The sequence below is a fragment of the Elephantulus edwardii genome, unplaced genomic scaffold (assembly GCF_000299155.1).
Source record: "Elephantulus edwardii isolate Elephantulus edwardi_28Jun2011 unplaced genomic scaffold, EleEdw1.0 scaffold00071, whole genome shotgun sequence".
Taxonomy (NCBI): domain Eukaryota; kingdom Metazoa; phylum Chordata; class Mammalia; order Macroscelidea; family Macroscelididae; genus Elephantulus; species Elephantulus edwardii.
Genome location: NW_006399821.1, coordinates 11,688,744 through 11,705,400, shown reverse-complemented (window position 1 = coordinate 11,705,400; position 16,657 = coordinate 11,688,744). Strand labels below are relative to the sequence as shown.

Sequence of the window (16,657 nt, the reverse complement as noted above, 5' to 3'; positions counted from 1 at the left end):
CCCTACCCCACACTGGGATTCCCTTCACCCCCTACCCCACCCTGGGGCTCCCATCACACCCCTACCCCACACTGGGATTCCCCTCACACCCTACCCCACCCTGGGGCTCCCTTCACCCCTGACCCCACTTAGGGGCTCCCATCATGCCCCTACCCCACCCTGGGACTCCCTTCACCCCCTATCCCACCCTGGGACTCCTGTCATGCCCCCACCTCCCCCCACGCTCCCTTTACACCCAAGGCCACCCAGATGGTACTGGCCTCGGTCACTGTGCTCAGCTCCCTCTATGTGGGAACTGTACATTCCTTGTGCTGCGATGTGGCTGTTCATCGTATGGATTAATTGGTCCATTTTCTTTCTTTTTCATTATTTAGTCCCCCGTGGGGATCACATGAAAAAGTCAAGTGCTCACTCTAGGCCTGATTGCCAATCAGCAGAGCTCAGGGACGCAGGGGTGAGCCCAGGTCTGCAGAGCAGGGACAGAGGGCAATGAGAACTGACATCCAGCTCACTCCTGTTTATCTAGAGATTCCCAGGGTGGAGGTGGAAGGTTTGGTGTGAGTGCTGGTTTCTTCCTGGTCGACTTCTGTGACTCCCTTTAGCCTCAGCTGCCTCATTTGTCAGATTTGTTGTTGATAGGTGCCATCCAGGCGAATACGACTCACAGCGACTCTGAACGACAGATCTGAACCCTGTCCTACCCTGTACCATCCTCATAATTTCTGACATAATTGAGCCCATTGTTACAGTCACTGTTTCAATCCATCTTGCTATGATCTTCCAAACATGAGGTCCTTCTCCAAGGACTAGCCTAACAGTATGCCCGAAGTGTAGGAGACAAAGCTTTGTCATCTTTGCCTCCAAGGAGCACCCTGGTTGCACCGTTTCTGAGACGTATCTATCTGTTCTTTTGGCAGTCCAGGGGATATTCAGTGCTCTTCTCCAACATCACAGCTTAAAACACATCAATTCTTCTTCTGGAATCCTTATTCATTTTCCAGCACTCAGATGTATAGCAAATAACTGAAAAAGACCATGGACTAACTCAGGTGCACCTCAGTCCTCAACTGACATCACTGCTCCAAAATAATTTGGAGAGGTCCCTGACTGTAGACTTGCCCTACAGTCAGATTTAGATAACAGCACATTCTAGTTCATGAGGAGTTGAGATAGGTATTTAAGAAAGCCCTCTGTGTTGGCTACCAGATACTGTGGAGCTCAGAAAGCGCTGTAGATAGGTATGTGGCGGTGGTGGTGGTCATCCTGTATCATCCCCATGCCCAGGGTGGCCTGGACCATAGGACTCTCACTGATTTTCAGGAATAGGTTGTCAGATAATTCAGCTTAGCTTTAGCCTGGAAGCTTCCACTGCAACCTGTTAAGCACATCAACCTCTAATGAGTGGTGGCTATTCATGGCTGCGTCGGCCAGGAATTGAACTAGGTCTTCACACAGAAGTCGATTATCCTTACCAATGAGCCACTGCACACGTACCGTGTTTGAAAGGGACTTGCTGAATTGAATGAACGCTCAAGGAGAGGACCCTGAGGCAGAGGGAAGGTTGTCTGGGCATCACCCAGGCAGCACGTTACCTCAGAGAGTATTGGTAGATGCTCTACTCTTCATCGGAAGATGGGAACCTGAAGACCCTTCCACAACTGGGTCTCTCGGTGCCTGCTGCAAAAGGAACCTCCTAGTCACCCAGGCTCCCACCCAGCTCCTCCTGCCAGGAACTGGCCCAAGGGGCTCCAGGACTGTGGACAGTGGCTTGATTTCAGGTTTTGGAGTTCCCGAATCCCCTTGGAAAGTCTAGGGACAAGTCCAAGTTAACAGCATGGGAAGTGATCCTAAGACCCGTTCCTCCCTCCAGCAGCTGCTCATTATCCCTGCCTGCTCGCTGATGATGGCCATCCCTCTGTCCATCTGGCATTTCGGGTCTTTGGCCAGCGCCAGCACCATGCCAGGGAGGGAGGGAGTCTGACTGGAAGCCTGTTCAGGAACAGAGCAAACTACAAAGGCCTGTGATGGGATGGGGGACATCAAAGCCCACATTCTTCCTTAAAGGTCTTTGGAGGCCTCCCGCCAGGAAACAGAACTCTGAAGGAGTTCAAGCATCTGGCTTCCTCTGGGCCCCAAGGCCCCCAGGGCACTGCCCTTGGGGCAAAAGGCAGAGGGAGCCCATGCCCTGGGGCCAGCTGCTAACCCCCAGCTCTGGCTTATGAAAGGCAAGTAAATATCTGCTCCCTCAGACACATGACTCACTTAACTTTTGAGGGGAGAGCCTTGGCATTTCATTAGTGGTCTCTTTGAAGGCTGCCCTTTAAAAAACAGAAAAAGAGAGAAGGGAGGGGGATGGGAGGCTGACTCCAAAGCTCCCTCAGCTAGAGTTTCCGAAACTCCAGTTGGTCCTTGTTCATTACATGGATGGCAGAGCCTGTCTGGCAAGGAATAATGCCTGGTGTTTACACTTTAATGGGACCCGGGGGCCAATTAACAACACTGAGCGCTAACAGGCAAAGCACTCGAAACCCAATAGAGGGATGGCTGGCTCTTTCCTCCCCTACCCCAAATAAAAGGCAAGTGCTACGTCAACAGTTTTCCAAGAGTAAAATTTTATTTTCAAAAAGTTCTAACACTGACCCATTTATCACAGATGCCTTTTGTTAAAAAAATAGTATTCTTTTCTCTTTCAGTGACGCTTCTAGCCACCAGAGGGTTTGGGTAATGAGCGACAGGGGTCAGAACCTGCCCTCCACACCCAGCACCCGCACGCTGGCCTCCTGGATGGCCTGGTGGATGCGCTGCACCTCTGGCTGCGTCAGCGTCCGCTCCATGTGTCGGTAGGTGATGCGGTAGCAGTGGCTAGTCTTGTGTGTCCTAGAAAAGAGAAGAAAGTGTGAGGGAGGAGTCCAGGGCCTCCTGATCTGAGAGTTGCTGGTGCCCACACTCTGGAGCACCACAGGCACGACCCCTCCACTGTCTGTGCAGCACAGACTTGTCCCTGCCCTTACTTACTTAATGGCACCTTCCCAACTCGTTTGAGGATGGTAATAGTTAAGGAAGCATTAGCCTTGGGTGATCTAGAAAGCTGGCTCCTATGGCATTGGCTGTGCCCACATCCCTCTGGGAAGCTTCTAGCCAAGTGGTTTCTGGGGCTGGGCCCTGGAAATGCTGCCTGAAGGTGCGACCCGCTCCCAGGTGATTTCAACCAGCAGATAGGGTTAGGAATCTCACCTTCCTCAAGTTAAATATAATTATCAGAGCACTGATCATCCAGCTGCTCCCCTATGCCTGGCCTCAGGGCCCTGGACACCAGAGACCGAGGGGTATCTCTCTCACACTCCTGGAAGGCTTTGGGAAGGACTCACCATGCCATCTGGACACAAACTGGATTTAGCTTTGGCCCAAGTGGTGCTGACTGTGCACTTCTGCAGCATAGGGTTATGGTAACTGAAGGCCTCTGTTTGCATTGTGGTTTTTCAGAACAGGGTAATATGACCTCATAGAGGAGACCCTGGGACACACAAGACGGATCTGCCCTGCTGCCCTGAGCTGCCTTCACTGGCTAGGTGGCCCCAGGTCTGTCCCGTCTCTCTTTGCTGGCGAGGTTGTGGAGAAATTGAAACTCTTATTCACTGTTGGTGGGAGTGTAAAATGGTGCAACCACTATGGAAGGCTGTAAGGCGCTTTCTCAAAAAGTTGCAAATAAGGGGAGCTCTGGTGGCCTAGTGGCAAGGAGCTGCAACTACAATCCCAGTGGCTCACAGTTCGAAACCACCAGATGCTTTGCCGGGAAAAGAAGGGACAATCTCCTCCTGTACCAGTCAGATCTGACTTGACGGTACACTCAAACACACACACACACACACACACACAGAGTTGCAAATAGAAATACCATTTGACCCAGCAACTCCACTACTGGGAATTTACCTTAAAGAAACCATAATCGTCACCCAAGCAGATATATGCACACCCATGTTTATTTCAGCTTTGTTCACAATAGCAAAGAGCTGGAAACAACCCAAGTGTCCACCAACAAATTAATGGATAGAGAAGCTCTAGTATATTCACACAATGGAATACTATGCAGCATTGAAAAACAAGGAGCTCATGCAATATTATGCAAAATGGATGACCCTGTAGGACATTATGCTGAGTGAAATATCTCAGTCACAAAAGGACAAATATTGCATAGGGCCACTGTTATAAAACGGCACTGACATTGGAGTTGAGGGAAGATAGAGAAGGAGGGGAGGAATGATGTATACTGCATTGAAACAGATGAGGAAGAGAACTGTTAAAAGGGATATATGATTATTATTGTCATGACAGGAGTCCAGAATGAAGGCTGCACAGTGCAGTGAACTTGGGAGGAGGTATTGCATAACAATGAAAGAGTTTTTCTTTTACTTTTCAAGGAGAAGAGTGAATGGGGGGGAGGGGGTGGGCAGGGAGAAAAGTGCAACAATGTCTCTGTAAACTTTCATTAAAATTATTTTTTTTAAAAAAAGTGTGAAGGCTTGCTCAATGTTAGACTCTACAGAGTCCTCTTATCTTGCTTCCCTTCCACACCCTTCCTGTACCTCGAGTGAAGAACAGAAGCAAAGTCAGGGACCTAGAAGTTCGCAGGGGTGTTTGAACAATTCCTAGCCTCACTAAAAGGCTGCTCTTGACCTTAAATTGATGGATTTTCCCCACGCCACACTCTCAGCCCCCTCCAAGAGACCCACTGACTTCCACTATCATCCCTGGACCCAAAATCCTGGCTTCCATAGCTCCAGCAATTTCTTCTCAGTCCAGTTCTCTCTCTCCTTTCCTCACCTACTCCACTTTGTGTTTGAGGCAGAGCCCCTGACTGGAACAGATATTCTTTATAAACAGAGTTTGCCTTGGGTCCTAGCTCCTTTCAGGTTCCTCCTCCTTTCTCGTTCCCACCTGGTCCTCATAATTTCTGATCCCTTTCAGGAAGGCTAAGTTCACTGACTGAAGGTGCTATGCTTCAGAGTTACCTGCTTCAGGTAGGGTGTGGGCCCCTGTGTGGATCATGCTGGGATCAATGATACTGGTGAGTGTTACAGTCACTATTTTTGGGGGTTCCTTTAAGGTCATACTTGGGATTCCAAAAATCATATCACCTGCTCTGTTCCCTCAACTGACATCAGCTGCTTGTTCTAGATTACATGCCTTCTCCTTACTCCTCTTTTCCAGTTCAGTTCTGCTCAGAGCCACACACTGCTGTCTACGTTGCCCATGAAGCTGAGTGACTGTGTCTCCTTACAGGAGTGTCCTGTATCACACTCATCCAAGCCACCCAGGTATCAAAATACCTGCAGGCCAGAGAAACTTTGATTAGAGTGGGACCCGAGAAGGTCTCAAGAGTGGGAGTGAGTAAAGCAATGCACTCACAGCCTGCTTCTGCCAAGTGCCAACTGCCCCCTACACACTCAGTGATACTCACTGGGCTTTGTCAAGGTGCCAAGACGACCAATGACAGCTTGCCTTTAAGAGATGGTGCTGGGACAATTGAATAAGAACATTTGAAATCATGAACATGGATCCCTTCCTCACACCATACAAAAAAAGAACTCTAAACGAATCATAAATGTAAGAGATAAAACTGTAGTGTTCCTAAATGAAAATATAGATATAAATCTTCATGACCCTGGGTTAGCAAAGCCTTCTTAGGTAATATGACACCAAAAGCATAAGCAAAAATATTGGACTAGAAAAATCGGACTTTCCCCAAAATCTCATATGATATCATCAAGAGAATGGAAAAATAGCTCATAAAATGGGAGAAGATATTTGCAAATCATATATCTGTTAAAAGACTTGTATTTATAATAAAGAATGCTTACCATTTAAAAATATTAATAACTTAATTAAAAATGGGCAAAAATAATGAATAAAAATTTCTCCAAATATACAAAAAGGTGGGCAATAATTACATGAAAAGATGCTCAACATTATTAATTCTCTTCATCTCTGCTGTCAAGTTAGAACCTACTCTTAGCTTACCCTTGGGAGAGTTTTCAGAAGCAGTAAATCCCATGAGAGAAGATTTTCCCTCTTTCTCTCATGTAACAACTGGTGGATTTGAACCTCATGTCTTTGGGTTGGCAGCACAACCTTTTACCCACAACATCATCAGAGCTTCCATATTAATCATATTACCCTTTACCCACAACATCATCAGAGCTTCCATATTAATCATATGAAAATTAAAATGAAAATTCAAACCATCTTGAGATACATCTTTACAATCACTAGGATCGCTATAATAAAAAAGACAGACAATAACAAGTGTTGATGAAGATCAAGAGAAATTGCTGGTAGGAATACAGATGCTCTGGAAAACCATTTGGTAGTTTTAAAAAAAGTAAGATACAGAATTCCTCTAAAATGTAGGAATTCACTCCTAGATATTTTCCTCAAGAAAAATGAAAACAGTTGACCACACTGCACACAAATATTCACAGCAGCATTATTCATAATTGGTCCAAAGTGGAAACAAACCAAATGTTTATTAACTGTAAAGTTATAAACAGAATGTGGTCTAATCAGATTCTCTGAAATGGGCGAGTCCTGAAAACATCATTCTTAATGAAAACAGCCAGACCCAAAGACCACATGATTCCATTTATCTGAAACGTCCAGAAGTGGCAACTCTACAGAGACAAAGCATGTTAGTGATTATCAGAGGTTGGGGTTTAGGAGGAAAAGAGAAATGACTTACAATTGGGGGTGAGGTTTCTTTTGAACATATGAAATACATTCTGGAATTAGATAGTGGTGATGGCTGTACAACTTTGCCAATATACTATAAACCACTGAGGTTTACATTTTAAATGGTAGCTCTGATGATCTGGTGATTTGGTGATAAGAAGCTGTGCTGCCATCCCAAAGACACACGGTTCAACTCCACCAGCTGCTTTATGGGAGAAGGATGGGCATATTTGAATTGCTTCTGAAAACGTCTAGAGGGTCAGTTAAGGATCAGTTCTGCCTCAGTAGGACACAGCAACCACCACAACAAAAACGTTCAAGGAAAAGGTACCTCTAGGCACTGGGCCCACAGCACCTGAGCATGATTTTAAGTCCTGGTCTCTGGCTCCACCTTGCCCTGTCATCCCAATATCTGTTTAAAGTGGACTCCTGAGGACAGAACTACTGTCCTGTTCCACCTCAAGGACGTGCAGTAGATGCAAGCTAATATTGATTGGACACACACAGGAGTGTCCTGTGAGCAGGGGCTGCCTCAGCTTTTAGATGCATGTGGTGGGGGAACAGGCTCCCTGCACCTGCCAGGTTCACATGTCCCACTGTGTGCAGCCATGCCCTTCCTTATTTACTATGCCTGGGATGTGATGGACAGACACCACACTGTTGCCAAGCCAGTGGGCCTCATCCCGTCTCCCTAGTACTGCAGGCAGCGTGACACCAAGGGTGGGTAGTTACCAAGTCAGGCTGCAGGGACGGAGTGCAGCTCTGCCATTTCCTACTGTGTACCCTGAGCTACTTATTTAATCAGGTGTCCCTTTCCTCTTCTGCAAAATGAAGAAAGGCATGTATCCACTTCCCAGGACTATTCAAAGGAGTCTTTGCATCTAAAGCATCCCAAGCACTCAGCACAATGTGCAACCCATTTTAAAATGTGCAACTAAAAAAATGTGACCTGTTCTCATTATTTTGTAAACAGAGAGCAGTGAATGTGGCAATAGTGGCAGCCCGCTGTCAGCATGGGCACTGAGCCCCACACCTCCTGTGTGCTGGGCATGGGTGCTTTCTGCAGAAATCCATTTTCATGGGAAAACCTCTAAGCAGCAGCATCTGACACACATAAACTGTGGACAAGGTCCAAGAAGCCCACCTGCCAGGCCCCCAGTACAACCATAGCATCTACATGCAGAGCCGCAGAGCCGCAGCTCCTCTGCCCAAGCCACTCTGCAGACCCTCTGCCCCACATGTGCAGAAGGCAAAGCTTTTCTCTCCTGCTTATGCTATAAAATCACAAGTTTCTGAGATATTGAAGGTTGTACACGAGGAGAATGAATTTATTTCCTAGTTGGTTCCCTAGGTATCTATTGACCGTGAGTTGGCAACATGACCACCTACGGTTGAGATTTCCAACTGAAAATGAACAGGGAGGGAAAATTGTCATGCTATTCTATATGCTTTTTAAAAAGGTCCCAGTAAGAATGCTTGGTATTCAAACAGCTTTTACAAAATGCTTAAGATGAGTTAGGTGTAAATGAATCATACACATATGGATAAGTTTTATAAATTGAGAGAAACTGAATACCATGTCCAAGAATCAATGGGAAATTAACCAGGTTTCCCTTTTCTAGTGGACTTATCCTCTAGAAACTTCTTTTGGAATGTCCAAGGAGCAGGCCACCCTACTGTCCTCCTAGTGTGCTGGAGAAGTGACTGAAGCGAAGCTAGCAACCAGTTGTAAGTGGAATTGGGTGGAGAACCAGGTCTTGCTTGAAGAATGGCTGAGCAACTAAAGTTTCAGGACATTCTTTGGTGGGGAGCGTTACTGCCCATTACACAGATGAGGAAACTGAGATTCAGAGAATGACTGGCATGCCCAAGCTTGGGCATCTAATGTGTGCAGGGTTCGTTCAGAACTAGACAGTCTAGTACCAGAACCTCACTTTCACTGGCAGATTCGACCTCTCTAACCTACTCATCTCTTCTTTTCCACATCCAGTTTCTGCCATCTATCCCAGTTTCATGTAAGAAATGATAAGGACTTCAAGGCATTGAGAATAGTAGCGTATTTTAATGACTTAAAAAAGAAATGGAAGGCACTGTGTTCCTTTCTGGCTCTGATTTCACCTGTAGAGTTACAAGTTGGAGATTGGGGCGGGGGAGGCTGGGGTACAGAGACACTCAAGAGAGGCCTTTCCTAACTATAGGGTCAATATGATGTGGGCTGGAAAACTAATCTATGGGCTAAGAATCAGCATGAGAGGAGAAAGTGGAAGGACTGGTAGGACTATGGACACAGCTGCACCCTGAGATGAATATGACCTTCAAGACAGACAGTTTACCCTGTAGAGGAAAGTATATACACTGTGCTTATAATTAGGGACTTTCAAGGGAAATACGCTTACTCTCTGATGTACTTCATAGCTTTTACTCATAGACAAAGTCAGTAGCTGATATTTCTCATCAGGTTGGCTCCAACTTGACCTTATGTGTCATAAAATGAAACACTATCCAGTCTTATTCATGATCCCTGGTACATGTGAGTCTGCTGTTTTGACTACTCTGTCAGTCTATCTCATTTTAAGGTCTCTCTCATTTTTAGTGACCTTCTACTTTACCAAACATGATATTATTTTCTAGTGACTGTTCTTTCCTGATGATGTATCAAAAATAAGAGAGTTGGTCTTGCCATTCTTGCTTCTGGTTGCAAGTCTTCTCAGCCTGATTTGTTTATTCTTCTGAAAGTCCATGGTATGTTCAATATTCTCAGCCAACATTATCAATTTCTTCTTCTGCTTTCCTTTTCACTACCTGACTTTTGAATGTATATGGTGTGGGTGAAAAGGCAAGGCTTAGGTCGGATGTCCCTAAGTCCTCAAACTCCTCATGGGAATGACAACTAAACTATAATTATAGCTTAAAAACTACAAAGAGGTCTTTTGTCCCAGTTTTCCCCATTGTAATGTATTACTTGATTTCTTGAATTCTGCTTCTTCTAGATTGTTATTTCAAGTAGAATAAAATCGTTGACTTCTCCTTTTCCCCCTCCATGTATCATGATGATGTTTCTATTCCAATGGTGAGGATTTCCGTTTTCTTCATGTTCAGTTGTAGAAGTCAATTCCATTACCCATGACCAAGTTTTTAGAGGCCAAATTTCCCACTCTAATGAGTTAGGAGAGAATCTGAAAACGGCTTTTGATGTGGGACTTTCATTGCATTAGAATATTAGTTAAAATGAAATGGTTACTAGCTGGATCTTGACTTTTTTAAATGGAGATTTGGGGCAAAAACCTTAAAATTTTGAACTGCAAGAGACTTCAGAGATCACTAGTTCAACCCCACCAGTTTGTGGAATCATCCAGTCATTCAACAAACATTAAGTTCCAGGGACTGAACTTAAACAAGAATGAACTCTAGCATTTGTCCTCACATTTGGGGTCAGTAATCTGCCTGAGGTATTTCAGACACATGGAGGAGGGGTCCGAGTGGAGGACCACTCCCCACTACAGCCCAAGTCTCAGAAGCCTTGGTTGGCCTTGCACCACAAGGAAATGGCAGTGCACAATAAAGTTATCACGCCACATTCCCAACACAGCCTCCTGCACTCCTGAGCTTTGTTCCTCCGCAGATGGTTCCCCTCCCCTTATGCGACCCATGAGCATTTACATGGTAGTATTTGTCTAGCCCACCACCCATCTGTCAACTTGTGTTGCTGAAAGCTATGCCACCTGGATTTTAAATACCAGCAGGGTCACTCACGGTGGACAGGTGTGAGGCAATGAAAACCCTATGGATCATAAGTATCTGACCTGCTGTGCAGAATACCATCAGGAGGGAACAGCTGGAGAAAGTAGGGCACCATTTTCAGTAGAGTAAGGGGTCAAAGACTGTGAGGCAGACCCTGGGCGAGATGGACTGACAGAGTGGCCACACTGAGAGACTTGAGAATATTGGTGACTTATGAAGACACTCAGGACTGGGCAACAATTTGTTCTGTCACACATAGGTTGTCACTAGTGGAAGTCAGTTTCCTAGCAGGTTTGCATATATGTATGTATGCAAGCATGTTATGTATATAGGGATGAACAAATATTAAAATCTGCAAAAGCTGGAAGATGTGTAAGGCAGAAATTGATTATAGATGCAAAATGAAAATATTTTTCACAAACATGAGTGATAGAAAAGTGGTAAGATTAAATCCTGTCAAAGGCAGAGAACTTATGACACCCAGAAAAACAAGGCCTTTAGGTTTCACTGTATCTATCTGTCTGTCTAGTATGGTGCTGAGGATACAGGACCAATAAAATTAATAGCTGAACATCCTGGCCTCCACAGGCTTACCATCCTGTGCAGAAATAGAACATTAAACAGCCCATCCTCATCTGTGATGGGCTGGGTATCAAAAAGGCTATCGTGACTGCTCCTATCTCCACCCCTTCACACAGGGTACCCATCAGATTCCATCCAAGAGTGAGCCTGGAGCACAACTAAAATCCAGGAGTCACACTTCTCTTGAAGGTGACTTCTGGGAGATAGCTATGTTCTGGTCACAACTGTATGCATCCAGCTGCTTCTGCAGAGACAAAGAGCTGGTGGGTAGGTCCAGGTCCTCTTGGGCCCACGGAAAAATCAGGCTAGGGAAGGGATACCCTAGCAAGAGGGAGTATGACCTCTCACAGCTCCCCACCCAGAGTCAACCTGACACCCAGGGAGAGGGTGGGAGTTGTGTACAGACTGGAGCTAGGAGAGGATTGCTGACATATTGAAACTGGTTCTTTCTCAGTTCTTTCCTGCTTTTCTTCTTGACAAGGAGATAACTTGATATGATGGTTGTTAGCTGTTGTTGAGGCCACTCTGACTTGTGGTAAGTTCATTTGTAACAAAATAAAAATGTTGAGATGAGTGTCTGTTCTTCCAGCCACCCACGTGTTTTAAGTGCCTTCAAGCATGTTGTGTTTTTGACCCATAGAGTTTCTACTGGTTTTCAGAAGTAGATTACCAGGCCTTTCTTCATAGTCTGTCTTAGTCTCAAAGCTGCATGGAATATTTTCCACTGTGACGACCCTGCTAGTATTAAAAATGCCAGTTTCATTTTTTTCAGAATCATTGCAACATGCAAGTTGCCACAGCTAAGACAAACTGACAGATGGGTGGTAGGATGAGAAAACTATTAAGTGCCAAGAGTATTGCTCAAAGTGTTTACTGCTGCTCTCCTGCTTAAAATGTGGCCAACGATGGACTTTCAAGCAAACTTAAAGTTGTTGATCTCGTTAGAAAGAAGGAACAATGGGTCAGAGCGGCACTATGGGTGGAAAGGCAACCATGTGGTTCACCATGACAACCAAACAGAAACCAAGCTTGGTGCAGAACCCTTCCAGAGAAACCAGCCCAAGCCCAGCTCCTGCAGCACGGTGAGTGCACTGCTTCTCCTTCTGGGTCTAGGATTGTGGAATCCACACCTCCCAGAATAGACACTTGTGACCAGGAGTCATCGCAGATGCCATCTCTCCAGTTCAGAGCCTGCTCAGTAGGAGAGAAGAGGTTGGCAAGGGGCAGGCTCAGAGAAACACAGTGGGCCTTCTTGGCTCACACAGATTTAAGTCCAGGCTAACAAACCTGCCTGCGCACTGATGACTGACGAAGTGGGCTGGAGATTTAAGTACCTCAAAAGAAAGGCCTGACTATCTACTTGCAAAGAAGCATCCACTTAAAACCTTATGAGCAGCTCTGCTCTAACACATAAGGGGGTGCCCAGCAGCACAAAGGAGATGTTCTGCAGCAAGAGCTTCAATTATTCCATGCCTTCATGGACCATATTCATGGCAGGGTTTGACTGGGCAGAGGAAAAAATATGAAGGGAGAAGGAAGAGGAAGGAGGGGAGGCTGTTCATGGTTGTGCCTGCAAGACCAAAATAAAATGGGCTGTGGTGGCATGGAGAACAGCACAGAGTTGGTGGCTGGGCCACCATTAGGGGTTCTATGCTCTACTCTGCCCTTTCTCCCTATGATGTGAGCAACTGACTTCAGCCCTCCAGCCTCAGAAGCCTCCTTTATTAAGTAGGGTAACAGCGCCAGCAAGCACTAGCTTCCTGGTCTCATCGCCAAGTGGGGGTGAACATAGAGGGTTCATGCAGAGAGCTGATACAGAACCTGGCCCAGTCAAAACTCCATCCTATTTGTAGGATCCTCCTCCTGCCTTCTCCACAAGATACATGGAGAGAGGAATGAAACTCTAGAGGGGATTCTAAATGCTTCTCCATAAGTCTCCTGTGTGAGGATGGGATCTGACTCTTCATTCAGGAACGGTGGGCCTCTGCCCAGTGCAGACCTGGATAGGTGAATTCACTTTGGCTGCAGCACTGAATTCCAATGGAATTCAGGAAGAGTGATGAACTGTTCCTCAGAACTGGGCAAGTTGTAAAGAAGGGTTCTGGAAACTCATTCTTTTCCCATGACCTTCTTTATACTAAGAAAAAGAAAAGAGCCAAACCATAAGGGAGGTAGACTTCTGATAATGAGACCCTGGGGCTCTACACAGCTCTTCCTAAGGGACTGTTGTGGGGTTTGGGGGAAGAAGGCATCCTTGGGTCCGTGTGAAGGAGGAAACACAGGCCTAGGAGGCACACAATGAGCTTGGTGTTGAGCCCTCCTTCAACTCTGACAGGCCTCAGGTTCCTCTGTTAGGTTTTATAAACTCAGATGTTTAATGACTCTAATGTCCTCACTGCCAAGAGCAGAAGACAGGAGAGAAGCCACAGCAAATGCCCTCATTTGAAGAATCAGCCTGGAGGGGCCTGGTCATGGGGAGGTCCCTGACGGAAGATGCATTTGTGATGGAGGAGGGGTAGAGGAGTTTGAGTATGGGGCTGCATGCACAGCTCATGAGAACATCTGTGGGAAGTCTGGGGCTGGGACTTGGACAGAAATGGTGAGCATCTGTGGCCCCTCACCTGAGACCCCTCCTTATAACACATATTCTTCAGACCGAGAAGCTGGCACGTGTTCTCCAACATGCTTGCCTCTGCTGAGCTAGCTGAGCACCCCACCACCCTGGCTCCGCTCTGCTGTTGCTCCATCTTTACAGAGGGATTTCTGTTCCTTGGAGTCAGTCACCAGAAACCACTCCAGATGGCCCTTCTGACAGCTGGTGCCTTGGGAACAAAAGCATGGCGCCAGGCCTCCATGGGGGAGAGCTGGGGCCTGGGAGCGATGTGCCAGGCGGAGTGGGCTCACAGGCCGGCTCCCCAAACCACCCACTTGCCTGGCAGCCTTGGCTGCACTCAGGAGCTCCCCAGGGACACACAGTTTGCCAGCAAGAAAAGCTTAACATCAAACATGCACCGAGTCCTCAGGGATGTTCAAAGCAGTTCTCGGCTTTCCTCCAATGCCTCCCTGGTTCTCTGAGTGACTCATGCAAACCTCGCAAAGGGGGAGTTGGGGCTCCTGCCTCTGGGAGGGTGGGGGCTGCTGCTTTTGGTCTCCATGTTGAATGAGAACACCTCTGGAATCATCCTATTATGTCTCTTCACAGAAAGGCCTGAAGTACAGCCTGTCTTGGTCTAATTGTTACCACAACCTGATAACAAGATCTGGGCCATTGCTTAGTCCTGCCTGGGCCAGCATCCTCCTTTTGGAAGTACAGACAATAAATTCAGCTAGGAGTTGGAGGGACTGAAAGAAACATGTATGAAAAGTGCTTAGTAAGGTTCAGATTTATATTAACTATTGTTAGCATTGTCTGTATGTAGTGTGTTAGAGGTGATATCTAAAAGGCTGAGCTTCTCCAGTGGTTCAAATCCACAAATGGCTGGCTCCATGAGAGAGATGGGTAGTTACCTCTATTAAGATTTACAGCCTCAGAAACCTGATGGTAGGGCCCTATGGGTTGGAATTGACTTGAATACATGTGTTTTTAAAAATAATAGAGAGTACCTGAGTAGTGGTGGAATTGGTTCAGTGCTCAGCTGGTGATCAAAAAGTTTGGCAGTTTGAGGGCACCCAGAGGCACCTTGGAAAAAAGGCCTGACAATCTACTTCCAAAATTTTAGTCACTGGAACTCTAAAAAGCATAGTTCTAGCCTGAAACACACAGTATCACCACTAGGCAGAACTGATTAAAAATGTGTATTAACTTTTTATTGAGTGAAAGTTTACAGAGCATATTGGTTTCCCTCTTGACAATGCATGTATATATACTTGTGTCAGGTACAATTCACATCTTGTAAAACAACCCAGAAAGTCCTGGGTGTCCTGAGGCCTCACTTCCTCCTCTGTGGAAACAGCAGTGAGGTGCACTTGGCAGCACTGTTACATGGAGACAGAGGGCGACTGGCTTCTCCTCTCCTGGATGGCTCATCTTGACTCCCTGAACTCAGTTCTAGAGGACTGGCCTGCCATTTACAACAGGATTTACCCTGTTTAAGAAATTCCCACCATTCCACGCAGCTCTGAAATTTCCAACACACTTGAAGCAATGACTCTTTTCACATAGATTTAAAATCTCTGTGCATTTCAGTTGTGTGTAAACACTTGGAGAGGGTTTTCTCTTTCTTTCTGGTATAGTCTACCAGGCCCAAGCCCAGAACTAACTTTAACTCTGTCCACCCACGTTCCTCAGCCGTGCACATGCTCAGGTGGGTGAGTCAGGTGACACGTTCAAGGGCCTGTGGTAGGTGAGGGGCAACATGTCCAACTCCACAAGATCAGCTCTTTCCTACCCTGTGATGAGGCAGGTGTTGTGGAGGAGACAGAACAGGCCTCAAAACTACTTGGCCAGGACAATAAATACTCATCATGGGAGTTATCTGGGGATGACACTAAATAAATCCACTCACTATCACTGAGGCAGAACTGACTCATAGCTGACCCTCCGTTGGTTTTCCCGAGGCTGTTACCGCACAGGATACAGTCCATCTTTCTCCCTCAGAGGTGCTGGTGAATTCAAATCTCCAGCGAGGCACTGCCTTCACGTTAGCAGCACAGTGCCCTAAGGACTAGGTCTTCAGAGCTCAGAGGCTGTGTGAGGGAAAGAAGTTTTCCAGATATGAAGCAGCATGAGATTAGATGACAATGTTTTAGAGGTTAAGACATCTATGCATGATTAGCTGTGGCTATGAACACCACAAAGCTATGGATGCTAAATGTTACAGGAATGGTGCAAACTGCGGACAACTTGGGAGATCAAAGGTGGTAAGGGCAGATCAGAGTCCAGTGCATGAAGGCTGACAGGTGAAGGGCTGGGGGTGCACTGTAGCTGACAAATTAGCATGTACTTACTATCTTCTGCACTCCTTTCAGTTCAGCACATAGGCTGCCAAATAAGATATCAGTGGCTCAACTAAGAAGGAATATCTCTAAGAGGCCTGTTCTGCTGGCTGCCTAGCCTGCTGGGGGAGGGGCAGTGTATCCTGTTACATGACAGAGTCTCCTTGATCCAGGGGGAGCACAAGGGGCCCAGGGAACCTTGGGGAATCTGCCGAAGCAGGTCAGAACAGTCTTACAGAGTTGTAGTTCCATGTACTCAAAGGAACTGGGCTTGTAGGTATGAATATGCGGGTTCCAGGAAGGGCGCAGTGAGGTGGCTGGGATCCCTGCAAGGTGGGCTGTGAGCCGGCTGTGGTGGGCGGGAAGCTGCAAAGAGCCTTGCTCTAGGTGGCTTCCTCCCACAAAGAGGGTGACCCTTGTCGACTTCACATCCCATTCTTCCACACAACAGCCAGGTACTGAGATGCAGTGCCATACCACCAGGCCGCCCTGGTATCCCACCCGACCAATCTGTCACTATGAGTTGGAATTGATTCTTACTAGCCAAAGCATTTTTATTTCTTTAGTGTGTTGAAGAAATGGTTGTAATGAACTGTAAATGTCAAGTGAGACTCAGTATGTAGGTAATTATGAAGAAATTCTACATTAATAAAGATATATATATATATATATA

General features: G+C 46.4%; 1 protein-coding gene across 1 annotated transcript in view; it reads right to left on the bottom strand.

The window, feature by feature from the left end:
• Window positions 1-2,738: 2,738 nt before the first annotated feature.
• The window catches only part of FARS2 (phenylalanyl-tRNA synthetase 2, mitochondrial), a 541,603-nt gene continuing 527,684 nt past the window's right edge, over window positions 2,739-16,657 (bottom strand). The window contains exon 6 of the mRNA XM_006888732.1: window positions 2,739-2,877. Within this exon, the coding sequence (XP_006888794.1) occupies window positions 2,739-2,877 (139 nt within the window). The remainder of the gene's footprint in view (window positions 2,878-16,657) is intronic.